Below are 26,682 nucleotides of genomic sequence, written 5' to 3'. Positions count from 1 at the left end.
ACAGGCTGTCCGCAAAAGCCTGTAAGTTACCCAGAGGGCAACCTTTAAAAAAATAATCCCTCTCCAAGTAGCATTTCCCACTCAGAGTTAAACGACGCTACTCCAAGCCGTGGTGAAGGAGGGGGGCAGCTTTAATACGTTTTCCAGCACGTGTACAAAGCAGCGTGCTAGGACCACTGCCCAGTGCTGTCTCGTGTCCTCGTGTTCCCACCTCTCTGTCTGTCTGCAGCTGGTCGCTCTTGTCTTAGACTTCGATTGCCCCAGAGAGCTGCCAGGGATCGAACTCTCGTTCTGTTTGTCCCGCGCCTAGCGCAATGGAGGCTCGGTGTGGGACTAGGCCTTCCAGGAATATAAATAATACAGATGGCCGGGCACTGATACCGATGCTAATGGCTAGATAAGAACCATCTGTGATTAGACTGAGTGGAAGCGCTCTGGCACAGCCCTGTTAGCCCCTCTCTGTGTGTTTCCAACACACCCTCACTGTACTGCAGGCTAGTGAATGGGGCACTCGAGCAGAAATCAGAAAACCTGGCCTCTGACACTCTGCGACTGACCTGCTGTTTGACTCCACAGATCGCGTCTGCTGTCTGGGCCGCCATTCCTCTGGTCTCTTTCGACTGTAAGCTCTGGAGATCCTGGTGTTTGTACACCACCTAGAACAATGGCGGCTACAAGCACTCCCATCAGACAGAATTAACTTCCTAGGTACCGGCCTCACAAGCGGCCTGGGAAGTAGCAATGAAGAAACGAGCACCGAGAGGGGAAATAACCTGCCCCCATCACACACGCAGAGCAGGGAGCGGAGCCCAGGTTCCACGTCTACACTGCAACGAAAAACCCACGGCACCGAGTCTCAAAGACCAGGTCAATTGACCGGGACTCTCAGGGGTCAGGCTCCAGGGCTAAATATGGCAGCGTAGACATTCGGGCTGGGGCCTAGGCCGAGACCCTTCCCCGTTGCGGGGACTCACAGTCCAAGCCTGAATATCTACACTGCACTACTTTAGCCCCGCAGCCTGAGCCCGGGGCAGTTGAGCAGGGCCAGCCGCAATATAGACACACCCGCAAGGGCCAGGCCAGTGTCTGACCCAGAGTGACCTTCCAGAGATGGAGCCGAATTCAGAAGTGGGGAGGAAGTCGCTGTTGTTCCATTCACGTCAAGGGGGTTGTATGAGTTTGGAGTCTAGAATGCGGAATTGGTCCTGGTAACAGCACGGGAACTCGTCTCGAAGGAGAGCGCTCTGGGGAGGCGAGGTGAGGCCTTTCCAGGTACCACCTGCCTCTGGCTCAGCTACACGCAGAACGACATTCCCAGGACCTCAGCTGGAATCCCAGGGGACTCCATCGGGGAGAAAGGTTCATCTCCCAGAGCCTCCCTCCCCTCTGGGGCTCCTGTTCCGATTCTAGCTCCCTGCTTTCAGCAGAGGTCAGAGATGCACCCTGGTCTGGTCTGGTCTCTATTCAGAGCCGCTCCGGGAACGGAGACCTGTTTCGCGGGTGTGGAATGGAGCGGGAAGGGAAGAGGATGGAATTCACACTAGTCTGGCTCAGCGACCCTCCAGGCTGAGAGGGCTGGCGGGATCTAGTCTGAATATCCAGGCCCTGGTGAACCGGTGTCCATATTACAGATATACCCCTTGCAGTTGGACCCCTGCTGGCAACCTGAGAAGAGAGGCTGAAGACTGATGAGGCCGTGGTGACCAAATTTCCCTCTTCGCCCTAGAGATGGCCCTGCATGGCTGGGTTGGACTGAGCAGTAAAGCAATTAGGCCCTGTTCTCATTTACTCTCCAGCCCCTTTAAGATGCTCTGACAGCGTCAAGAGATCTTAAAATAGGCAGAAATGCCCACCACCCCGATAATTGCTCCGGCCTTAAAGGACCTCCAGCTTGTGGAGAGATGGCATAAAGGTTCTGGAGCTGCCCCTGCTCCTAGCGGAGGGGGTGGATTGGGGCATGGTTGGAGAATGCAGTTACAGCTATTCTCGAATACCCAGAGGCCACAAGGATCAGTGGGATGTAGAGCACTAGTTAGAGCAGCCCCAAGGCTGCTGTAACTTACACTGTGTGCCAGTTAGGACTCTGCAGGACCCCACAATACCAGGAGCTCATAAGGGAGTTATAGGCTCTCTCCCACAAACCTCCTTCCTCTTCAGGAATGAAGTAACAGAATCAGCTGCTGTGAATCAGGCTGTACCGGTTATCGGGACTCACGTCCAGGGCCATCAATCTGGCATCTTTCCCCAGCATGTTGCCTTTCTCAGGTTCAGCTGTTTCAATTCCTTCCTCCCCCAAAGATGGTCCTCTCCCCTTCCCCCTTTTAAATTGTAGCTGTAACAGACACAGCCCCCGTCTTTCCCTGGCAGCCTCAAATCAACAACAAAATAGAAATACGGCTGTGAGCAAGGTTACTCGAGTGCCATTCAAGGCAGACATTAATTGTTTGTCATGACGTCTCCGTATCTGTGAGCTATTATGGTGCAGCTCTTAGGCTGGCAAGCAGCAAGGCTGGGGTAACAATAACCAAGGCACAATGAGAAAGAAGTGACAAAGGATTCTTTGCTTTTCAACTTGGCAACTGTTCGTTCCAATGTGCGTATGCATGCAGACGCGCTCCCTTTCTGCTCTCACGGGGAAGTGTCTGAACCCGGGGCTTGTCATGCAGGGGAACTGACCAACAGAACCAGAGCAGAACAATGATTCCCAAATAATTCCGCCCACTAGTCAGTTTCCCTGCGGACAAGTCCTTAGCGGAGCTGGTTGGAACAGTGTCCATGGAATGGTTTCTCATGGAAACACGCTGTTTCGAAGCTGAAACATTTGCAGAGCTGGATCATTTTGATCGGAAGGCTTCTGAGGTCCACTCATCAGTCGCTTCCAAAGAGAGACCCCTGAACTGAAAACCCAAACGTCTCGATCCAAAGAAGGGTATTTTGAGGCAATTCCATTTAGCAGGGGAAGGGGGGAGGGAGGGACTTTTGAAAGGTTTTGGTTTCGCTCCAACACAAAATGAAAAAAAATTAAACCCTCAGAACTTCTCACAAACTGGAATCATCATTCTCCAGCCAGCTTTAGTCTTGTAACTAAGACACTGTGCTGGGGACTCTGCCAGCCTTGGGCAAGCCAGAGTCTCTCTGTGCCTCATTATCCCTGTTACAGACGGGGGAAACCATTTCCCTCTGGCACGGTGGGTTGGGAGGATTGTGCCATGTTTGTGAGGTGTTCCTGAGGATGGGGAGATCTTTGGGCTCCAGAAGTCATGACGTTTGACCAGGAAGAGGCCTGGGGCATTAAATTACTCATGTTTATTTATAACAGACCTTCAGCCATTACAGTACAAAACTTACAGTAGTATATCTCCATTACACAAATATTTACTTACAATATATTACAGATACAAAAAGCTTTTGCGGTAAGAGTTCTGTTGAAAAGCGAGTCTAACCTCACAAAAAAGGGAAAAAAACCTGAAGACAACAGCAAATCCATTAACGATATACAAATGAAAAGTCATTAGAAAGGAAGGAGGAGTTGTTGGCGCTGGAAGAGGGTTGGGGTATTGCACATCATATTTTTTGTTGTTCATACATCTGATTAAAAATATATATATATATATATTTACACAAGTAAAGCGACCTGGAGTTTTACAAAATTCCTACATTTGTTTTAGACTCTTTTTACAGGTAAAAGAAAAAAGATGCGGAAAAAAAGGTGTTTATAAAGTTCAGAACTTCCCTTTCCCTTTGTTTAAAAAACACCCCCCCCCCCCCCGAATATTGTGTTGGTTTTACCTTTTGAAGAGGGAAATGGGAGGCATGGGGGCGGCGGTTGTGGGGCTCTTCATACTTATTCACAGTCTACTGGGGATAACAGTCAGGTTGAGCTTAACTGAATTTCGTACTAAATCAACAATAGGACAGTGCAGCGGTTGTGGTCCGAAAGTGACTATAAAACGGACATTTTCATTTAGCTCCTTGGCTGTCAGGAAAGCTGAGCAGATCTGATCTGGGCAAAGGAGCTTTTACTTCTGTGAGCCCTGCAGGAGCCAACTGAGCACCCGAAGGGTGATTATGTCCTGCCATGTGCATCAACGGTCAGCAGCGCTGGTCCACCTGTGGACTTTAGAGGCTGGAGGTAGAACTAAGCCAGCCGGTTTTTCAGACTGAGTGGGAGATGGTTGGTGGCACAGAAGTTGCCTTTGCAAGTCAAAAGGTGGATTTTTCAAAGTGAATCGGAAAGAGCACACAGAGTAGCAATAATGTCACTTTTACAAGTCTGCTTTTCAGACCACAACCGTGCTTTAAAAATCCCCCAAATGGCAGCCAACCCGGGCACCGGCTTTCCATGATGGAGTTTACCAAATGACAGTCAGAAAAGGAGACCCACGTCTCGCTTTCCGCTTCGTTTCCAGTTTTGCTCAGAGAAGACCGCTTTACATGATGTTTGTTTCCTTCTCTCTCTGCCGGCTCAGCTGCAGACAAGCGGCAGGGAAAGTGCATCATTTCCGCGTGAGAACTGACAGTTTGGGCCTCCGTTGGAGAACACTTCTCAAAAATTGCACACAATCGATCCATTTTGCCTTTTATTGCTACCTTGTGGAAAACCAGCAGTTCCTTGCCAATTTAACAAGTGCTATCCCTAACATCCAGAAAGTCTTAAAGGCATAGCACAGCCCTGTGTAAATTGCCGCAAGGGGCCTGCCTGGTTTTCGTATTCATGGCGTACCTAGATGGAGATTTCTGCAGTCAGATCATACGGCAAGAGAAATTATTTCTGAGCATATTTATGAAAAGGGATTGAACTCCAGATCCTGGTATTTTGAGGACTGGACCAGTGCTGAAAAAGAACTGCTAAGGCAGTGACTTTGAAAAGGTTGGCTCTCTAATCACTAGGCCTAGAACTGAATGCTCTGAAGTAACGGAATCACGTCATTCTGATTAACATCTTGCTTCTCACTTCAGTTCTGTTCAAAGCAGATGCTAGCCCAAGAACCACTAGAGTTTAAAACCCCCATCGGCAGCTCAGGAATCCCACCTCTTGAGAGGTATAAAGTATGAGGTCAACATGTTCAAACGAGGATGACATCAGCCTCCTAAATCTACACGTCAGCGCCTGAATAAGTAGCTTTATGTTCAAAGGTGCTAGCATCTACAGATCTCTTGGTCTTCAACAGCAGCTGTGGGTGCTCTCCAATTCCAAATAAAAGAAATACAAAAATAATCAGACCACTTATTTTAGAAGCTTAAGGATTGGGGTTTTCACAGATGCTTGAGGAAATGAAGTGCCCAATTCCCAGTGAAAGTCAATGAGAATTGGGTGCCTTTTGAAAAATCCCAGTCCAAATGTGGAGGTCAGTGCTCAATTTTAGGCAAAATTTTAGTCTCAATCTAACTTTGGTCACTCTCCAGAATGACTGATACAATCAGGCTTTATTTCGCACTTCAGCTGGAAGATGGTAATCAGAATGCTAGGATTTTATGGTCTGTTTTCTTGTGGTCTGCCAGGGCTCAATATGCTTTGGTGGAAACTAGTACAAAATGCTTTCTGAGCCACCAGCACTAGCTCTGGAGAAGAGACCAGAAAGGAATAAGTGAGTTTGCACCACAACGGTTATATTTATAAACTGGAAAGGGGAGGGGGGGGTGGAGAATGTCTTCTAGGGAACTTTCCTAACCTCCTCGAATGAATTCGAAACATCGCATCAGACATGACAGGCCCTTCTGCCCAAGCCGGTCTGTGCCGTCAACGGGCTTCTGCAAACAAAAACGGCTCCGCGGTTTCGTTTCACATCTGGATACACAAACACCGTCAACAGAAATGCAAGAAGAAGAAAATAAAGAGCAACGAGAGTTGCAACTTGTGAGGTGGTTCTGTTTGTTTTAGTAGAAAAAGAACAAGCCTTTGGTTTAAACCTCAAGGGAGCAGTTTGTTGGGCTGCTGTTGAGTGATTATTTTTATGCATCGTGGGCCTTGGTATAAAGCAGGGTTCCCTCCTCTCACGCCCCTAAGTTATGGCCACTGGAACACAGTCAGGCTCTGGGGTCCCCCCCACGCCGCGACTCATCTGTTTCCGATGGGCAGCGTTATCCAAGACAGAGCAGTGGGGTTAATCGACACTGTGGCCTACTGACCAATTTATGGCAGGGAAGGGGAATGCACAGTCCCCTACCCCTTTTGTGCACTGTGGCCTGGTGTAACTCTTACGCCTCTTCCAAGTGCAAGTACCATCAGGATCCCAGTTGCAGGGGAGGTGGAGGTTTTTTTCCCTATAAAAATAAAATCGTGGGTGCTGCATGTTTCTCTGCCTCCTCTCTGGAGCAGGTGAAAGCCCGGCCATTGGCTACCAACCGCCCATCATTGCATCCCTCCCGCTCTTTGTCCGTAGACTGAACGGACTGTTTTCAAATCCCTCTCACGGGGATCACAGCTAGTTCTAGGATTCTGGGGACCTCCCCCTCATTATTTTGGGGCTCTCCGCTGCCATGATTTCCTGCTCATCCTCTTACTCTGGGACGCGACAGCAGAACCCACAGTCCCACAGATCCTGCTGGTTTTGCACGTCCCAGAAGCTAGCAGTCACCTTTCCCCATTTCTTGGATGTTTCCCTACAGTAACTGAGCAAGATCCTGGACAATTCCCTCGCTCAGGAGGCTTGAGCACGTACCAGTAGTTAGCAGCCTGCTGGAGCAGACGCAACTCTCAACAGAAGCCACTTCTCTGATGCAGCAAATCAATCTCCCCCCCCCCCCCCAACACTTAACATCACTCTAAAGACACAATCTGCCTACGCACAAGTGCTAGAGACACAACTTCCACATCCCTCTGCTGTGCCACGCAGCATCACAACTACTTGTGGACAAAACAACCCCAAACCAACTCAAGAACAAGCTTTCGCATTGAAAGTGCAGCTCTTTAGGGCCTATGCAACTGACCCAATTCCTCTGTGCAAATAAGAGCCAGATACGCACTCCCTGGGAAGCTACGGAATCAGATGGCAAAGTGCCCAACGGCGACCCCTGGGGAAAGCTGCCGAAAAGGAAGAAACTTCAACCACGCAGCACAGAATGAAGCGACGGGATTAGGGTTCCTAGGGGCTGACCCGTTTAGCGACCGACCTTCCTTCCCTGGATACTGTCCCCAGCCTGTCCCTGACAACAGTTCACTAGGTGACACCACCAAAGTCCTCCTGGGATCAGGTCCAGGTCTCCAGTGCTCAGCAGACGGAGGGGTCATTGCTATGCTTGCTAAAGGAAGCAAAGTGCTTTGGGGGAGCGGGAGTCAGTGACAGGTGCCCAATCCAGGACGGAGGCCTACACCTGTTTCGTACTCACACTTACAAGGCTATTCAAGACACAGGTGTGACAAGGAGGAAGTAATTCAGCCAGTTTCTCCTCAGCTCTCCGGGAGTGGAGTGGGCTGAACACGCCAGCAGATCCCAGCAGGGGAGAACAAAGCCGCCACTCAAAGACGCTTGCTATCCTCCCGGCTAACGTACTTTCATCTCATCACAGGCACAGCTGGATCCCACCCAGACCGTCCAAGTCTTTACCCTCCTACCTCTGATCTGAGACCGAGTTTGTACTTAAAAGCCACGAGCGTCGCAGCCCTGCAAACGTCCTGCTCAGCTCCACCTTCCTTCAAACAGGTGGCACTGTGACGGCTGCCTACAGGAGACTTCACCACAAAGCTGTCAAACAGCCACCTTGGGGACAGAGGGATCTCGGGGGCACTATTCTGCGTTCCAGGCAGTTTCATGCCACAGAGATACCACCCATTAAAGCTTGGGGCACGGTCACCCTACGGACACCCCTTGTGGCTAGCTCGTGGCTTTCCTGGCCAGGGGAGTTCTCTTGACTTTAGCACTGACTCTGAGATTCTTGTCACCCGACAGTGGCCAGGGCTGAAACTGAAAAGAGTCAGAAGGAAGGGGCGGGGGCGAGAGGCTTAAACCGTAAGACGCGTGTGCGTGTTACGTCGACGTGTGCTTGAGGTTTACGTGCTCCTCTCGGCAGAGAGAGAAGTAGATCAAGTCTCTGACAAAAATTCAAAGAGCTTTAGGGAGAGAGTTATAAAGAAATAAAAAGCTTAATAAATAACTAAGGGAGGACCAGGAAAAGCACAAAGAATGTAAAAAATCCGTTAACAATATTTAAATAACTCCGTTTATAAAAAGGCAAATCGTTAAGAGCTCCCCTCGTGATTTTTTTTTTAAATATTTTGTAGCCAAAGTCAGTGCAAAGGAGTATAAAAGAAAAACAGGTCCATGCCCAATGGGAGGGGGCGGAGCTAGAGCCAGGGGGAGGAGTCATGGGGAGATCAGGGCGAAGGGGCAGGATTGAGTTAGCCTACACTTTGTGCTCGCCCCGCACTATATGGGAGGAGAATTCGTACCGATCCTGGCTGTGGTAGCCACAGATGTTGCACTCGAAAGGGTCTCTGAAGCCATGGCAGCCCATGTGGATGGTGAACATCACGTGGTCCAGGAAGAGGATCCGACAGTGCTCGCACTTGAAGGCTTTCACCTGCTCCCCCTCCTCGTTCACCACACGCAGGATGTCTTTGGCTGAGCTGGGTGTTGCTCGGGCAGCGGGGGTGCCCTCCTGCAGCTTGGGGTCCTCTTTGGCATAGGCTGGGCTCTGCCGACTGCTGGTGCAGTTCCCCACCGGCAGCTGCGAGGTCCTCTCTTCGTGGTTGCTCTCAGTGTCTGTGGAATCCTGGCAGCCGTTGCTGGGTGACACGCCCTGGTCGCGCCCCCGGTACACAATCTGCGCCCCCTCAGGAATGTCCTCGTGGCCTTCAGCGGCTTCTCGGCTCCCCGGGATTTCCAGCCGGCCCGGGATGGGCTGGATCTGGGTGTAGACGGAGCTGATCACAGGTGTGATCTCCGAGATGCAGTTTGTGGAGGGGAGGCGGAGGGGGCGCAGGTGCTCGGCCCCCACAAACGACAGCGAGCTGCCGTAACTGGGGTCGATGGGGTGGTGGGCGGCCACCAGCTCCACATCCTTCTCAAAGCTGGAGTTCACATCGAAGGGGAGGTCGGAGAGGTTGAATCGCATCTGCTTCTCCCCTGGGGGCAAGGAGCAAGGGGTCAGAACCCAGGGCAAGCCCCACACGCTCCGCAGAGGGTCTTCGTCTAGAGACGAGCTCCGCTTTGCACGGCTCAGCCTGTGATCCCTTCACACTGCAACCCACGCGGGCCTGGGCCTTGGCAGCGACTAGTGCTCCTCCCTCTGGATCAGTACCAACCCTACTGCCCCAGGATGGGGCCGGGGGAGCTGCGTGTGGAGGGGTGGCTCAGCAGGGGGTGCTCTCCCCTTTTACAGTAGGATCAGCACACACGCTGACTGCAGTGTCTTGGCATGGTCCAGTGCTGCTGGGGGCACAGGCTTCCCAGTGAAGGTCCCTGGTCAGCCCTTGGAATTACACCCCCTCCTCCCAAATGCCCCCGGCGGTTTCGAATGGAGGAACGGTTCTACGCTGCCCCCTTCAGAATACCGCTGTGGTCCCAGTGCAGAACAGGTGCCATGCTCCCCCACCCCCGAGGGGGCTGCATTTTGGGGGGAGGGGGGCGGAAGGATCCTTGTCTGTACAGGACTTTGGGCTCCTGCAGGATGAAAGGCGCTGGGTAAGGTCAGTGGCATTTGTACGTACAGGGCCGTAGCTCATTCAGAGGGGGCCCCGTAGAAGCGGTCAGTTCCTACACGTAGGGCCAAGGAACTGCTGCCAACCCACCCTCACCTCTCCCTCTGCTCTTCCCGGGAAGCAAAGGGGAGCCCCTTACCCACAAATTTCTGAGGTGTGGAGCGTTTCCGTTTGGTGAGGCTGTTCGCCAGCCGGTCGATAAACGTCGGCCGATCGGACGAGGGGTGAAGCAGAGAATCCGGCACCATCTCCAGGTCTCGCATCTCATCGCCTGCCAAGACAAGGGAAACCCACTCAGCCAATACCCGATGCGGGAGGGGTGAACAGGACCGGGGAGGTCGCTTCCACTCCCCAAGCTGAAGGCAGGGCAGGTGAAGAGTGGGGCACACGGTCACACCTCTCCTTTTATCCACTGCCTCTGGCTCAGTCTGCAAGCCAAATGATTACCTACTTCTTTCACGGACCAGTCCTCCGACGGCACCACCGGCCACCCCACCACACGCTCCTTTGCCTGAGCAGCCCGCCCCGCTTGGCCGTGGCTGTGCGGCACCGTAACCGCTCTGGGGAAGGGACTCTCTCCCCGTCGGTGCTTTAAGCAGCCCCGGCAGCAACGGTGCTAGAGAAGGGCTTTGTGGCAGGAGAGGCGTCTCCACCCCTGCCGGCAATCTGTCTCTCTCACCGCTGCTGGCGAGGGTGCTTTTGCCATTGCTACTCGGGGGCTGAGATGAGCCAGTTAAAGCGTTACTTACTGACTATCGCCCTCACCTGACTGGCATGGCACTTGGTTCTACAACTCCCCCCTTGCCCGCAGGGAGACCCACTCCCAAGCAGGGCTTTCTGGGCGAAGAGCCAGAGCCCTGCTACTGCCAGCCGAGTGTACGTGGACAGTGCTCCGACAGCACGGGTGGCTGCAGGCTGTTGGGGAAGAAAGGGCATGTGCTGCTCCTCAACTTGCCTTCCCTGCCTGGCCTCCCCAGAGTGCCGGGTCCCAATTTGGCATCTGACTGACACTTGGTGTTGTGTTTAATTTGGATTGTAAAGGCCTCAGCAGAGCCCTGCCCTTCCCGTGGCTGTGAAGTACCACCTATGTCTCTGGCAGCCTAGAAACAATAACGATGGTGCGGAAAATTGGAACTACAAAGAGGCTGATAGAATCTCAGACAAACTGGCCTTTTAGCTAACATTCAGTGCAGCATCAGATCTGCCCTCTCTCCAGGGGATTACCCTGCCCTGGCTGGGGAGAGCCATGGAGCAGGTCCTGGAGGTCTGCAAAAAGAAAGCTTCACCATAAGCTGGCTGCCCCCCTTCGACAGCCCGTCAGCCAGGTTAGACTTTGCTAGCAGGGCGGGTCTTTATGATCTTTAGGGTTGATTTTTCCTTTGAACCAAGGTGCAGATGTTGAAACTAGCCCGCTCTTACGAGCTGAGCACAAGTTTCAGTTCCACAGAGCTGACGAAGATGCACAGAAAAGCGTGTGAGATACACACCCACAATGCCAGGCCTGTCCCGTGGGGCAGGTTGGCGTACGGGGAACTGGTGTGCAAAGGAACATGGGCACAGATTCCATTTTGGCCCAACGTGGTCTGGATGCAGAATGATCTCCTGACCACGGAGGTGCCATTCTGGGAACTGGAGGTGCTTTACATGCTGCTGGAGGTTGTTAGATTTCAGAGCACAGTTAGTTTGGTGTGGATCAGTTTGGAGATTTTCCATTCGTTCGCAAGACTCCTGCTTTGTAAGGTTCAATTCTTTGCTTACTGAGCATCTGCTGTAACAGAGCCCAGGAACGGCCAAACTGGGTCAGAGCAATGGTCTGTCTAGCCCAGCGTCCTGTCTTCCAACAGTGGCCAATGCCAGGTGCCTCAGAGGGAATGAGCAGACCAGGGTAATCATCGAGTGATCCATCCCCTGACGCAAAGAGAGGCTAGAGCATGGTTATGCATAGTAAAGTTCTGTTTGTTACTGGGAAATGCTTTAAGGTGTTTTCTCCTAATAGAATTATTTATAAAAGGATGTAAGGTTATGCTCCAAACGATCAACTTCACCAAACGACAGGCTCTGGGCAAGGGGATGTTCATAACGAGGGAATACTTTGCACTTACTTGGGCTGCAATATTAAGAATTTGTGCACACATAGCCCCGTCTATCCCAGGGTCTCCAGAGCATTTTGATTTAAATAAACCTCAATTAATTACGCCCTCCCGCTTCCAAGAGCCATTATCCCATTTCACCAGTGGAGAAAAAGAAATGGGAGGTGACGTGTCCCAGTGGTTCCTAATCTAGAGCCAGCCGTGGAGCTGGGAACAGAACCCCGGAGTCCACACTGCCCATTTTCTACTCTAACCGCTAGGCCACATGCCCTTCTGCAGCCAGGAAGAGAAGCGAGAGGTGCTGACTCTCTCCCCTGCTCTAAGCACGAGACGTCCCAGCCGGGGTCCGGGACTCGCCAGCCACCGGACGACGTACTGACCTGGCTGGCCGGCCAGCGGCCGCGGCTCCGTGTTCAGACTCTGCAGATAGCTGTGGCAGCGCTCCTTGTGCTCCTCCAGCGTGCCCTGTTGCTTGTAGCTCCGGCCGCAGTAGTTGCATTTGTAGGGCTTGCCGACTGTGGGGGAGGAGACTGGAAAAAATGAAAAAACAGATCCGGGCCATCAAAACAGACGTGACACAGAAACCCAGGTGTTACCCGGAAGCCGTCACAGCTACGTGCGGGCCAGCCGCGTGCTGCAGCAACTCAGACGGGTTAAGGGCGTACCACGGCTGGGCCCGAGGCAGACAGACGCAGAGCGGGCGGATTTGCCGAGGAGTGGAGACTGCTGTGCCAGGCCACTGAGCAATCGAAGCACCTCTTGGCGTTTGACGCCACGGCACGTCTGAGCTGGGCACCGAATCGGTCAGGCCCTTCCTGCAGACTCCAAACGGACCCTTCACATATTCCTCCTCCTCTACATTTTAGTCCGTAACAGCTTTTATAAAATAACTCTACGAAGTTTATCCAATGCACCAGTTAGTGTCTCACGTATGTGTCAGATTTAAAATGATGCTGTTTTGAACCAAGAGCTGATGAGATGTTTCCTCCAAAATAAACGAACACGCCAGTATGCCTGGCCTAGCCCTCGTAGGAGGCAGGCAAGCTCGATCCCTTCTTTACAGATCAGGTCCAACACAGCTAAGATGTCTCACTGAAGACTGCAGCAATCCAAGAAGAGTCAGGACCTCGAACCCAGGCCACACACCTGGCTCTAAGCATTGGGCGAACGGCCTTTCCAGAGCCAGGATCAGAACCCAGGAGTCCTGCCCCCCAAGCTCCTGATCTAACCAGGCTCTTTCACATCATCCCAAACACAATGTTACTGAATATGTTGCAGTGGCTCTCACTTCCCTTTGTTGAAGGTTTCTCTCCTCCCAAGCAGTCTTCACCCAGCAACAAGGCGTCAGACGCTCCTGGATTTTGAAAGGGGAGGGGAAGGTTTGAGCTTGTGGAGTGCTGATTCAGGACACCAGCCTCCTCTGACCCGCCCTTTACTGGTGCACGCTTTGTTCTCTAACAGCTGCCCAGCCACACTGTCCTGCCCCTCTCGCATAAGTGTAGCTGGTCTGCAGGATTGGACCCTGGAAGCCAGGGCAATATTTAAAAATGCTGCTGGAGCCCTGCTGGAAATCCCCAATGCTTCGTTACATCTCTCAGCACACCCGCGCCGGGCCTGCTGCAGCTCACTGCAGAACGGTCGGCCGTTTTTGACTGGTGACTGATTGCTGCCGAGAGCCTGTGGGCTCCAAAAGCACTGGTAAGAGAAGTGCTTAGGGATGGGTCCAGGGCAACACTCTCACCTCTGCTAATTTTCCCATTGATGGCTGATGGTTATCTCAGGTTTGGCACTCGGTTCTGCTCCATGAGGGTCGACAGACACAGCAGAGCCACTAAACGTTTTGGGCCACACTAGCCGGGCATACGGCAGGTTGCACTGATGAATTAGTATGGAACTTTTAGCTGAGTACTTCAAGAGGCAGACAGATTTGCAGATATAATCGTGACAGCCATCCTAGATACCCCAACCCCTGAGCAGCTGTTGCAGTCTGTGCTGAGGACGGGGAAGCACTTTTGCATTGTTTTAAGACAACTTGCTGTATTATGATGAATCCTGGTGCCGGGGAGCAGGCAAGGATGGAGCTGCGTTTTGCTAGGCACTGTACAAACAGAGCAGGGGATGGTTCTTGCCCGGAAGAACTTCGTCGACACAGGCAGGACAAAGGGGGATATAAACCCAAGCAGAGCAATCCATGGGATGGCGGCAAACGTCACATGAGCTCCATTTGGGGAGGGGGCGTTCGGCAGGCAGGGATACGCTCAATGGAACGAAAAGGGAAGGGAGAAGGGGGCAGCTCGTGGGAGGAGAGGGGAAGATGGGCCAGAGGTGGAGTTTGTGGACGTGAATCCTGCAGGCGAATGTAATACGCCTTCTGCGACTCATTCACTCTTAGCAGCAACGCTCACAATCTTTTATCTCCATACGCGTGGGGCACGGGCCCCGAGCTGCTCGTTCCTCTCAGCCGAGAGATCGCAAGTGTTTGATGTCAGAGGAGTCTGGAAGCTGCCCAGATCCTGCACTGCTGGTGTAGTGGCCACAGAAGCTATTTATTATGTCCCGCCAGAGGATGATTTTGGCCCCCTACTGCCCGGGAGGGAGCAGCTCCGCAAAGAGCAGGCCTCACCAGGCTGACATGTCTTTTCCTACGAAGACGTTCTAGGGAGCGTGGAACTTCCCTGAAACCCTTCAAAGGCCTTTTACACGAGTTCTAGGTAAGCGGTAACCATCACAACGCTCGACACGCCTGACAAGCCCTGTGCTCTGAAGCAGAGGGGCTGAGCGTACCACCACGGCAGCTAACGGTACTTTGGACCAGACGCCCACTAAGCATGTTAGTGACAAGCTGCCTCCCTGGGTCATAGGTGAAAAAAACCCAAAGGCCCCGAGGTTTTGCAGCAAGTCAGCAGCGGAGCTAGGAACAGAACTCGGGAGGCCTGACTCCCAGGCCTCCTGCTCTAACCACTAAGCCATGCTTTGACCTTTGCCGAACGCTCGGCAGGAAAGGGAAGCCGGTTCCCGAGACGAGGGGGCGCAAACAGGGCACCGCGAAGGAACTGGAATGTGCCATTACCGCCGATGGTGAGATGCACCACAGGGAAGAGTGTGGTCTGATGGGTACAGCGAGGGGCTGCAAGTAAGGATTCCTGGGTTCCCTTTTAGACTGGAGCTAGAGTAGTATTCTGCTTTGCAGTCGACTTCTCTGAAATTGTGAAGTGCGCGCGGGGGCGGCGGGGGGATTCCTAGGTTTTTAGCCAACTACCAGAGTAATATTCGGATACCGGCCCCATTTGCGAGACTCAAACACCTTGCCAGAGTTCTCTGAACCATTCAGAGGAAGTGCCTGCGTGGAACGAAACTGTCATTCATCAGATATGGTGGCACCTGCGTCACGAACGCACCACCTTGGGGTCTGAGGCTCCGGTGGAGTTTTTCCCTCACTGAAACCGCCATGCTCAGACCTGCCCGAACCAGACTTATTGAGTCACGTTACAAAAAACGGTTATTTGTTTTGCAACGTGTGGTTTAACCTTTAACTACTCTGATTTTTCAAGAAAAAAATGCTTGCCCCCCATCCGCTCACGCAGCTTTACTATGTCAAGTTTTGCACTCTCATAAAAATCACTTCCTATATATAAAGCTTCTTTCACTGGAGGACCTCAAGGGTGCTTCGCACACCTTAGGTAAGCCTCAAGCTTCTGGGACCAGGGCCAGTATGGTTACCCCCACCTTACAGAAGGTGGAAACTGAAGCACAGAGCTAGGAAGTGAGGTCAGAGAGTCAGTCAGTAACCACATCCTAGGTCAGCACTTGGTAAATTTAAAAATTCTAGCCAGAGACCTGAGCTCATCTCAGGCCCTTCCCCACTCCTTATGAAATACTCCACACTGCAGACAGGGCCCCAGGACGTGAGTTACTAGTCAAATCTTTCTCACCTTCAGTTGCATGTTAGTTCCAAGGTGCCTAGGTGGGCAAGAACGAAAATTTAGACAGAACAGAAAAGCTGATCCCCTTGTGGGAGTTTATTGCTGTGGAAGTCAACTACATTCGAACTGCGTTCGTGACGCAGACGCCACTGACTCTGATGAGCGACACATTCATTCCACCCATGCACTTCCTATGAATGGTTCAGAGAACTCTGGCAAAGCGTTTCAGATTCTAGTAACTGAGGCCAGAATCAGGGTATTACTCTGTTAGCTGGCAAAAAACACAGGACCCCAAGCTCCGCCCACCCACACCTCCACTTCACAATCTCAGAGTAGAAGCCTGCAAAGCAGTCTACAATGTAATGTAATTGTAACTAAATTATAAAATTTGCAGATGACACCACACTGGGAGGGCTGCATGCATTTTGGAGGACAGGTTTAAAATTCAAAATGGCCTTGACAGATTGGAGAATTGGTCTGAATTCAACAAGACGCAATTCAATAGAGACAAGTGTCAAGGACTTCAATTTGGAAGGAAAAATCAAATGCACAAACTACAAATGGGGGAATGACTAGCTAGGTGGTCGGGCTGCTGAAAAGGATCTGAGGGCTCTAGTGGACCAGGAACTGAATAGGAGTCAACAAGGCAATGGACTTGCAAAAGAGGCTAATATGATTCTGGGGTGTTTTAACAGGAGTGCTGTATGTAAGCCACAGGAGCTAACTGTCCTGCTCTGCTCAGTACTCGTGAGGTCCCAGCTGCCTCCAGTTCTGGGCACCGCACTTTAGGAAAGATGTTGACAAACTAGAAAGAGTCGAGAGGAGAGCAACAAAAACCTCTACCAAAAACCTGCCCTGAGGAAAGGTTACAAATCCCGGGCAGGTTTAGTCTGGAGAACAGACGACTGAAAGGGGACCTGAGAACAGCCTTCCAATACATGAATGGCTGTTACAAAGAGGACGGGGATCGATTGTTCTGCAAGTCCATTGAAGGCAGGACAAGCAATGGGCTTAATCTGCAGCTAGGGAGACATCAGGAAAACCTTTCTAACTCTAAGGGGAGTTAAACTCTGGAATAGGTTTCCATTGTCGGAAGCTTTTAAAAGCAAGTTGGACAAACACCTGGCGGGGCTGGTCTAGGTTTACCTGGTCCTGCCACAGTGCAGAGACTGGACTTGCTGACCGCTCTAGGTCCCTGCCAGCCCCGCATTTCTACGATTCGACACTTGAAATGGAGAAAGGTACGAGTCACACACAGGACACTGCAGGAAATGCCTGGCTTTGGATTCTAATAGAGGGAAGTTATGTGCAACTGTCGGGCTCAGTCCCTTTCCAGGAAGGCAGGACAGCCCCCTTTCTGTGGCTGAGAAATCCACACACTGACGAGACTTTTTCTTAATAATTAGGTGTTCTAAAGATTCATGTTGTTTCTAAACCAGACCAGGGCCTGTCCTATTTCCATGCCTGATACAAGAAGAACTAAGGCTCTAAGGGACTCTTCCTGTGCCACGAGTGCAGCCCTGCAACTGCACCAGCTGGCCTCTGAAGCACAGGAAGGAGACCTGGGTTTGAATCCTGCCTTCACGACAAGAACGTCACGAGGGACTCTGCTACTGCCAATCTGTTTGCCGTGGAAAGTGCATGGGTGGCAGGACAAAACCCTAACATCAATGGATAGTCTCAGGGGAGACATGAAGTGGCCACCCTCTCCAACTTGAATGGCTGATCTGTCTAGCATCTAACTGGGGATGTTTGGCGAGTCTTTGCTTAGGAGGAGGCACGGCCTAGAACAGGGATGGACCCTTTGCCTTGCTTCTATCTGCATGTTGCCAGAGAACAGCCAGGGCAACCGGCTCCTTTTCACACGCGTCATGTTCACGTTAAGGAGAAGAGATGAGAGCCTTGATTATTATGTAATTGTCCACTAGGGGATTCCCTGAACCAAGTGGCCCTGGCCACTGCTGGAGACAGGGTACCAGTTTAAACAAGGACCACAGGTCTGCTCCTGTATGGCAATTCCTGTGCTCCACTCTCTTGCCAAAATACTGCACTTACTGACCCTTTCTGAAGCTGCTTGTTAGCAGCCCCCCCTCAGGGACAACAGAGAGACCTGCGCGGGCTGCGACACACACACAGAGCAAGTGTCAAAGCACTTTGTTCTGCTATTTTTAAGTCTCATTTTGTAACTCTTCCCCTGTTCGGAAATAAACAGCACCAGACAAGATGGAACTCAGCTGGTGCTGAGCTTGGCAGGTACCTCCCAGCCTGCTCCCTAGCAGATCGAGCGGAGCCGTCATTACTAGCTGTCGCCATGAACAACCAGGAGAAGCTGGGGCTGGAAGGGAAGGCAACAGCTGATGTTGATTGCTGTAGACTGAAGGCCTCTTCAGGATGATGAAGGCGTCAAGGCAAACAGGCCGCAGCTCAGCCAGCCCTGGCACTGTACAGCAGTCTGGGTGCAGAGAAGAGAGCTCTTGCTGCTGCCTGGCTTTTCTCAACCTCCAAATGAGCCTGGATAAACCAGACAGGCTCTTTGCTCCCTCTGGAATGAGGCTCATTAAGGGTTCTGCTCCCAGCCATTGACTTATTTTATTTTTATTTAATTTTTTTGGCGGGGACGGTCTGGGGGAAAGGATCTTCTTGTTACTGGCTCCCTGTTATCCCTGCAGCTGTAAGCCACTAATCTCACTTGGTGCTGGTGGGTGAAACCGACCAAGAACAGCGTCAAGATGGTCAGAAAAGAATCGTTACAATAGAAACGTCCGCCACATTCAGTCCAGTGTTTCACCAGCAAGTCGACTTCATTTTGCTCAGTTACAGTTTACGCAGAGACACCAGAGTCTGTTCCCTGCCCTGCAGAAACATCCAGAGATGCAACAGGCTCAAACCCACTAACTTGCTGTAAAACCCACCACAGACAGAGCACGGAAATGCAGCCAGTCATGGGTTAATCAGAGATCCGTCCCTGGGCGGGGGTTCCTGCTCTGGGGTTGCTGGTGCCTCACGTTTCTCAGATGTCCCTTTGGCATCTTCAGGCAAGTCACCAATGGAACCTGACAGGTTCCCAAAAGATGGGGAGACAAAGCCCCCAGCCCCAGTGAAAGGAAAGCTTGGGGGCTGCAACATGAGGCCCCTGGCGTGGGGATGTTAAGATAATCAGGGCTCTCCATCAAGGCCACGGAAGGGAAAGAGCTCTGTGGCAGCTCAGTAAAGGACCCCAGGCAAGACCCCGATCAGAAAAGTTCCTGCAGAGGTTGCTTTTTGCACCCCCCTTGAAGAGAAAAGAAGAGAAAAGAGAAGGAAGCTGGCACACAAGACTCCTGTTTCCCTTTAGCACTCAAAAGGTTAAATGGGAGAGAGTCACAGATGGCTTCAAACACCTGTGTGAACTTTAAAACCCCACAGACACTCCTGCACACAAGTCAAGGGAAAATGAGCGGAGCTCAGAGGGAGCTGGTATCTTTCACTCCCACCCCACGCCCTCTCAGCCAGCTGTTACATCATGGAACCAAAGGGGAAAAGCCCCATCTCAAATGCCACATTGAAAAGGACACTGTCAAAACACCAGCAGAAAACCCCAGCGGCTTGTTTCCACTGGATAGGGCCAGCCCAGCACCTGCAGCTGGTAGGAGCCAGAGCGAGGACGCCAGCATGAACAACATGAAGGCAATCCCGGGGGCTCTCCTCTGCAATCTGGAGGTGCGGCCCCCAGACAGAAACCACTTTGTTTTCAGTCCGTTCAGGGAAGTTCCCAGACTCTTGGCAAGACACCAGCGGGGCTCCCACTGCACCAAACTCACCGGCTCAGCGGACTGAGGCAGAGACACAAAGTGACTCACTCAAAGCCATGGAGCCAGTTGGGAAGACAGGCCGACACAAGAGGAAGGCTGGGCCAGCGGTTCAAGCGCCAGCCTGGGACACGGGTTCAAGTCCCTGTGTGATCATGGGCGAGGCTCTTACTCTCTCTGGATCTCAGTTCCCCTCTGTGAACAACAGCACTTCCCTCCCTCGCAGCAGGGAGGTGGTGTGGAGAGATACACTGATCACTGGGAGGTGCTCGGACACTCTGGTGATGGGGGAGCAGACTAGGCTAGATGGAACCCAGGAGTCCTGCCCCCCGAGCTACCCACCTGAGTGTGTGCGGAGGTGGCCGGTGAGCGCGTCTCTCCGGCGGCAGGCGTAGTTGCAGAAGGGACATTTGAAGGGCTTCTCGCCAGAGTGCAGTTTGATGTGCCGCAGGAGGTTCCCCTTCTGGGTGAAGGAGGCTCCGCACTGGTTGCAGTGGAACGGTCTCTCTCCTGAAACGCAAGCCGCTCGTGAGACACCTGCCCCTGCAGGGCGGGTTACGAAAACCTTCATGTTTGCCCTGAAATGTCATGCTGGGTGAGGGGGGTCAGACTGACAGCCTGGCAGGGAACACATCCCGCCCCCCCCCAGCCCCTCTATGCGGGAGCACTGTTAAGTGCCCACAGCCCATTCAGTCCTTAGCGTCTCTGCCCCGACCGCTCACCCGTGTGGCTCCGTTTGTGCACCATCAGCACGTTGGGGCCGATACACACCATCCCGCAGATGTCACATTTCAGCTTGCCGTTGGGTAGCCGGATGCCGCCAGGAGAGTGAGGCTCCTGCCCTGTGCCATCACAGTACCCCAGGGGCTCAGAGAGGGAGTCCTCCACAATCACGCTGTCCTCTTTCTCGATGAGGCGGTCGTCCTGTGACAGCAGCCTGCTGGCTTCTTCATCACTGTACATTTCCACCTTGATAGAGTTTGCTGCAGGGGGATGGGAGGGACAATACATAAATATACAGTGAATGGAACATACTCAATAGGCCGTTTAAAACAACTAATATCACTGACATTCTGTGTGTCATGGCAAAGAAAACAGGGAAGAAAGTTAAATGATTTGCTTGGCAGTAACACAACTGGTTAAGGGTGCATAAGGACACTGCTCCCCATGATACTGCCTGGATTGCTCCAATTTCCACAGGAAAAGTCAGCAACCTCCCATCGCAGGACATTAAAGAAACGATGGCTCATGGGAGCCAAGAATCATGAGACAACAAGTAGAAACACAACAGGAAAGTGGCCAAATGGAACAAGAAACTTCTCTGTTTTCGATAGTCAGGGCTGGCAAGTGGCGCCGAGAGACCACTGCCGGGTTGAGACGGGTCACTCGAGAAGAAGCGGAAGACTATGGGTTCCGAGAGCAGTCACCGGGCAAGACACCACGTCTGAGCGCTGGCAGTGGAATGAGACCTTTGCTGGGCAGCCGCAGGGCAGAGCCAGCAAAATCCCATCACCGCAGAACATTTGCATGAGAATGAAGGGATGGCGTGTGTCATTTAAACTTGTATGGCACACGATCCATCACATAGTTAAAAGTAGGAAAAGGGAGCAAGGCCATGCACCGAGCGCCTGAAGCCAAACGCTCCACTTTCCCACTAGGGACGGCCAAGCTGTCAGAGCAGGCCTTGAAATGCACGTGTCCAGCACGGGACATTCGCTCCTCATGTCGTGCTTTGCGTCAATGTCATACTCGCAAGGGAACTCCGCAATTCAAGTGGCAATTCCCTGAAAGTTGACAAGAGTGTGAGCAGCCACACGACACTAACATGAACAACGAAAGGGAACACGGATGCAGACATACCCAGTGGGGGTACTAGGTAGCTACAATGGTAGATGCTCTGCAATAGGGCCCTGGGTTACTAAAAAGGTCTTGGAACAATCCAGAGCCTCTGGAAAAAAGGCGCGTTGTGGTAAGCCGGGGAAAGACACATGAATGGTGCGGGCCATTACGGGGGAGAGGTCTACAAACGGTGGCTGGCCAGACTGGCTACGGGCTAGTGAAATACACTTTCAGAACCAGGAGGGAGAAGGGCTGGGGCCATGGAAAGGGATCCTGCTGCATGAGAGCACTTCTGGAAGTGGGGCTACACTGTACACCCCTGCCCCTCACCCTGAGGGAATGAGGAGGAGAGTACCGGCCACAGAGGTTTATGGGGACAGTTAGCCGTACTGATCTGCCTGGCTCTTTGATGCTGCCAAGGTAATCTATACAGCACGGTTTGGGAGGTTTCTAACTGACACCGCACCGTGTACCTGATCTCCAGGGCATTTCCCAGCCCCCCCGGTTGCAAGCTGCGTCTGTGCACGCCTCTCCTGGTTGCTACCTTTCTTCGCTTCTCCAGCATCACAGGCCGAGACTGGAAATCGGAACGGCGGTGCCAGCCGTGACCTACATTCCCAGCTATTCTAATGATCTGTGGAATGCCACAGATCAAACAGTCCTTCAGAAGACACAAGGCAACTGGACAGCGATAGCTCCCTGCTTATTCTGTTGAGAGCAAGGTAGAGCCTGGTGGGCAGAGGAAGGCCTGGGTCTCCCTGTCCCCAGCCTGCTCCTTCCCGAACAGTTTCTGAGCATTTCTCTCCAGATCTTTGGTGCTTTCAGGCCATCCTGGGACAGGTAGTTTTCAGAGTGCCTGAGGAGACAGAAGAGAGCACCCCAGCTCATCAACGCTAGTCACACCCTTAACAAGACACAGCGTCTCCATCTGGGTGTCGTTAGCCTCACGTGAAGTGTGTTTCACCTGGAGAGGAAGGTCTGTGCATGACTTAGTTTAGAAGTTTCCTGCTGGTTTAAGCCATCCCCATCAGCCAAGAACTAGAGGGAATTCCCTCCGGGGATTCCTGATGCTGCTCTTTAGACAGCAAGAGCTGCTGCTTTGTAATGGAGCTCCCCCCAAGCCGTTTTCCTAGCGCTCCTGCAAGGGCTGGGGTGGGCCAGTGAGAGACAGGGAACTGAACAGGTCACCCCCGTGGGAGGGAAGACCACCACTAAGCCACATAGAATTTTAACTGCCTTCTTTCAGATATCAGAGTCCTATTTCTTCCATTTAATGTACCAGATGTGGCTGTTCCTAACCTCTCAGCATGCCAGGAAATTGACAGGTCTGAAGGTCAGATTACAAACAGAGGGGCTTTTCTCCCGCTTGGAGGGTAACTGATGTTTGGATTCCCTCACAGAGCCTGTGTTGCCTTCTGGAGATGGGTGTGAGGGCTGGATGGGGAACTAGTCACCATGAACTCCAGAGGGCTGATCCCAGGTTTGATGCGGACACCACCCCATAGAGCAATGCAAGCCATGTCCTTGTGCAACAGGGACAATTCTTACCTATTGCCTGGGGGGTTCAGTTAACGTGTGCAACATACTTTGAAGAGCTCGGCATGGATTTAGTGCTGTGATTCAACAAAAGAGGACAGTGATTTGACTATCAACCCGTCAATGGGATTAGAGCCTTAATAATGAACCAATTTTTGGATTTGGGGCAGGGCACGCACTTTCCTTCAGGGTGCATTGGCTGGGATGCTGCAGGTTTCCACTGCCCTTCAGTGCGGCAGGTGAGATGGCTGTTAGGTGACCTCCTGGGACCACAGGCTCAGCACTGACATTCTTCAGCAACCTCACTTCCCACATGCTGGAGATAAGTGAATCCAAACTGCAGTCTGAAAGTGACTGGTACCTACTGCCTTCCCAGTGAGTGGGTAGCTCACAACCAGGACACGTTGTAGGGCTCGGTCGCCTGCACTCTGTGGCCCAAGTGCAAGCAAGGCAGCTGCTTGGACTGTGCGGAGAAGGATGGTGAATGCTACGTTCCCTCTGCACATCTCTGGTGTCTTTCACCTAAGGATCTCCAAGTGATATACAAGGCCCGCTTTCACAGATGTGGGAAATGGAGGAATGAAGAGTGGAAGGGGCTCATTTGAGGTTGCTTTAGGTCAGTGGCTGCGCTGGACTCTGGCTTTCCAGTCCCCGCTGTAGCTAACAGACAACGCTGTTTCCCAAAAATTTCTTGGAAAGAGGAACAAAGCTTCTGCTCGGACTTGGGCAATAGCAAATTGCCTGGCACGCCACTGGTCAAGCCTGCTGCTGGAAGTTGGCTGGGATCAACTCTAAGGCTGAAACGCTTTCTTGGGGGAAAAGCACAAAGTTCAAAAAACACCACATTCCACTGGGTGCATCCTGGAGACACAGCATGACTGGACGCCTCTGTGCACAAACACGAAGTGAAAAGCTCCTCTCCCTTGGCAGGAGCTGCCCGGATACGTGGATGTTTGCTGCACTTTGATTTTTTCTATCCCCACCCTGAGGACTGTTATTTTCTTTCTGGGCAGAGGGAGGCTGACTATTGTTCTGCCATTCTCCTTTCAGAACCAATGCGGAGTCCGGTCTCGCTGGAGCGCGATTCTCTGCTGGCAAAGCAGGTTATATAATATTCCCACTCCTCTGGGGCACAATGCTCGCTGGATGAACCAGCTGTGAAGTCAAGTCAGATCAGGAGCAATACCATCACCAGCATCCCTCTGTTAAAGGGGAAGAGAGCTCTCTTTTTCTTTAGGTCGGTCCATGGGTTGGATTCTCTCTGCTTATGCCCAAGTGAAAAGTTGAGCGTCTCTCTGGGTTTTCCTGCCTGAGACCTAAAATCTGATTCTTTGAGGGGGCCTTCTAAACATTTTTACAGAACAAGAGCCACATGCAAAATAATAGCAGAGAAAAGGGAACAGACTAGGGCTAATTCACCCTCGTGCAACCTTACTGCTTTGGGTCTAACTTGTCCTAGAACCCTTAGGGCAGCCTCCAGATCCAAGCATCTGGGAGCTAAGGGAAGCACGTGGTGAAAGTGGATGAACTATGCAGCAATTTCTCTTTTATGGAAAGGAAATTTTGAGCTTACAGGAGAGAGAGGAGAGATCAGAGCGAACGATGTTACCCGTTCAGTTTCAGTTTGGGGGAGGACTGAACTCAGGGCTTGCAAGCAGACCAGGAATCAGTTCTCGGTTCTCTTGCTTTAATGCTATTTTATTAAAGGGATAACGGTGCTGTACGAGCTGTAGGGAGACTCGGCCCCTGCCCCGGAAGCCTGTGATGTAAATAGCATGTTTACAATTGAAGCCTACATCAGCCTTCCTAAGTTCCACTTGTCCTAGGGTCATGCCATTTTTGACATGCAAGTGACACATTACATTTCTCAGCAATCACTGCAGTGAAGGGTGGGCGAGTAGATGGAGGATTTTGGGGGCAATTCTGAAATCAGACCTGCCTATTTTACTGATGTGGGCTCTGAAATGTATTTTAAAAAGCAGCTTAATTCATCTTTGGACCGTGGAGAAAGATTTCAGTTGCAATGCAGAGATGGAGCTGAAATGTTTCACCTTACAAACTTTCAATCGGAAGGGCGTCCAAACCCCATTGCTCCTTCCCACCCCAGCCTGGCTCATCACTCATCCTAGCCACACTCACATCATGGGAAAGTCCAACAAAGCAGCAGCTTGACACAGACAAGCCTTTAACGGGCCACGCCAATGCGACTCCAGGCTGTGACGTTAAAGTTCCACGAAGGAGGGGGAGAACGTTTCCAGAGTGTGCTGGAACTGGATCGACTTGACGACACCTGCAATCTCAGGTGATCAGAGGTTGCAAATCATCGGTCATGGCTGGCGTTAAGACGGCATACGCCTTCGATTTTCAGTGGAATGCAGCAGGCTCGTTCCGTCTCCTAGGCTCGAGGTTAAGATTTAATGTTCTCCAGCCCTACCAACATATGTCAGTGCCACTTGAGAGCTGCTCTTCCTAACCTTACTGCTTTGCCCATCCCTTCACCAACCTGGCACTGCATGCCCCTGGACTTCCAGATATCTTGCTCAGCCAGCTGGGCTAGGAGGGAGCCCTACGCAAGGCTCCAGATGCACAGGAGCTGTGTCCAGAGTCATGTTCTCGTGCCGAGGTCTGGTCTCAGACAGTGCAAGCTCTTTTAGCCACTTGTCTGGAGAGGGGCGCATGCGTCGGTCTCGAGCTGGAGAGGTCCGTTTCAACACGCTTAGCAGCTTTCAGAACCCTACCATCGCCCCAGAACAATCCCGCTCCTGCTAACACACACTCCCAGCTGCAACACGGCTCTAGACACACAGCGCCCGCTCTCCGCTGGATGCGAACACAGAGAGCCCCATCACCACCAACTCCACGCCGGCCCCAGCTCCCTTTGAGAGGGTAACAGGGAGGTGGCCCTGTTCCATTTCCCATGCATTGGACCTGGTGGTTGCAATGAGCACTTCGTTACTATGCAGCCCCTGGGGTTTATTCTCCCCCCACCCCGAGCAAACTCCTCTCCTGTTAACAGAGGCAGGAGCACGCAACTGTTTTGGTTCTGGGCCAAACAAACAAATGAAGCTTATCTGGGGAGTATGGAATTTAGCAGGGCAAGGTTACGCACAGGTGACTTTAAATCTCAAGGCAGAGAGGCCTGTAGCTCAGGTAAGTAACCCCATTGCGGCTATGAACACAAGAACTGAAGTCAGAATTTATCCTCTTCAGTTTGAAGAGTCAAATTCTAAAGGAAACTCATTGCACCAAACTTCCTGGTTGGCCTATCAGAGAGCCCAGCCTCAATCCGGAGGAGCCGGCTGCATCTGGCGAGGGGGACGTTGTACTCACCACTCAGGGAGCGGCTCGGGGAGGAGTGCTGGCTGTTTGGGGTGCTCACCGTGGGTCCCACGATCGCCGAGCTGAACTCCTTCTCCAGAGAGGAATCCCCACTACCTTTGGGAATAAGAAGCAGGGAACACAGATGAGATGTGGCTGCTCCTGCCAGCTTTAAGATCGGTTTCAGTCAGTGAAATCATCTCCCTCATAACCAAAGCCCCGGAGCCCAGGAAAGAGGCTCCGGCTGGCTTTCAGGCACCTCTCGTTTCGTTGTCAGAAGACAAACACCAGCGTGCTGCTCACAGCAAGACAAACCCTTCCTTACCGGGAGAGGTGTGTGTGTGTGGGGAGAATACGGTGGCCACGGACCTAGGTACATTCCAGGTGCCATGCAAACTGGGTTCTATTTTGCAGTGAAGTGGTTAGTGGACAGACAACCCCAGCAAACTTGAAAGGATCCATATATCTATGTGCAAGGACGACCACCAGGCTGCAGCGGAAAGGTGGATCAAAGGTGTATTGGCCCCCTGGCTACGCAGGCGTTTGGA

General features: G+C 52.1%; 1 protein-coding gene across 23 annotated transcripts in view; it reads right to left on the bottom strand.

Annotated features, from left to right (window-relative positions):
• Nucleotides 1-3,291: 3,291 nt before the first annotated feature.
• IKZF4 (IKAROS family zinc finger 4) overlaps nt 3,292-26,682 on the bottom strand; it is a 71,464-nt gene continuing 48,073 nt past the window's right edge. For 13 of the 23 annotated variants that reach the window (XM_043532577.1, XM_043532572.1, XM_037884188.2 and 10 more), the window contains 6 exons: nt 26,147-26,251; nt 20,164-20,424; nt 19,784-19,951; nt 12,111-12,260; nt 9,780-9,911; nt 3,292-9,065 (listed from right to left, as the gene is read on the bottom strand). In XM_043532577.1, the coding sequence (XP_043388512.1) occupies nt 8,344-9,065; nt 9,780-9,911; nt 12,111-12,260; nt 19,784-19,951; nt 20,164-20,424; nt 26,147-26,251 (1,538 nt within the window). In that variant the 3' untranslated portion in view covers nt 3,292-8,343. The remainder of the gene's footprint in view (nt 9,066-9,779; nt 9,912-12,110; nt 12,261-19,783; nt 19,952-20,163; nt 20,425-26,146; nt 26,252-26,682) is intronic. The other 10 variants (XM_043532573.1, XM_037884201.2, XM_043532581.1 and 7 more) reach the window with 4 other exon arrangements.

The sequence above is a fragment of the Chelonia mydas genome, chromosome 20, assembly GCF_015237465.2.
Source record: "Chelonia mydas isolate rCheMyd1 chromosome 20, rCheMyd1.pri.v2, whole genome shotgun sequence".
In the NCBI taxonomy this organism is placed as follows: domain Eukaryota; kingdom Metazoa; phylum Chordata; order Testudines; family Cheloniidae; genus Chelonia; species Chelonia mydas.
The sequence above is the reverse complement of the archived record's forward strand: the minus strand, read 5'-3'. Positions and strand labels throughout refer to the sequence as shown.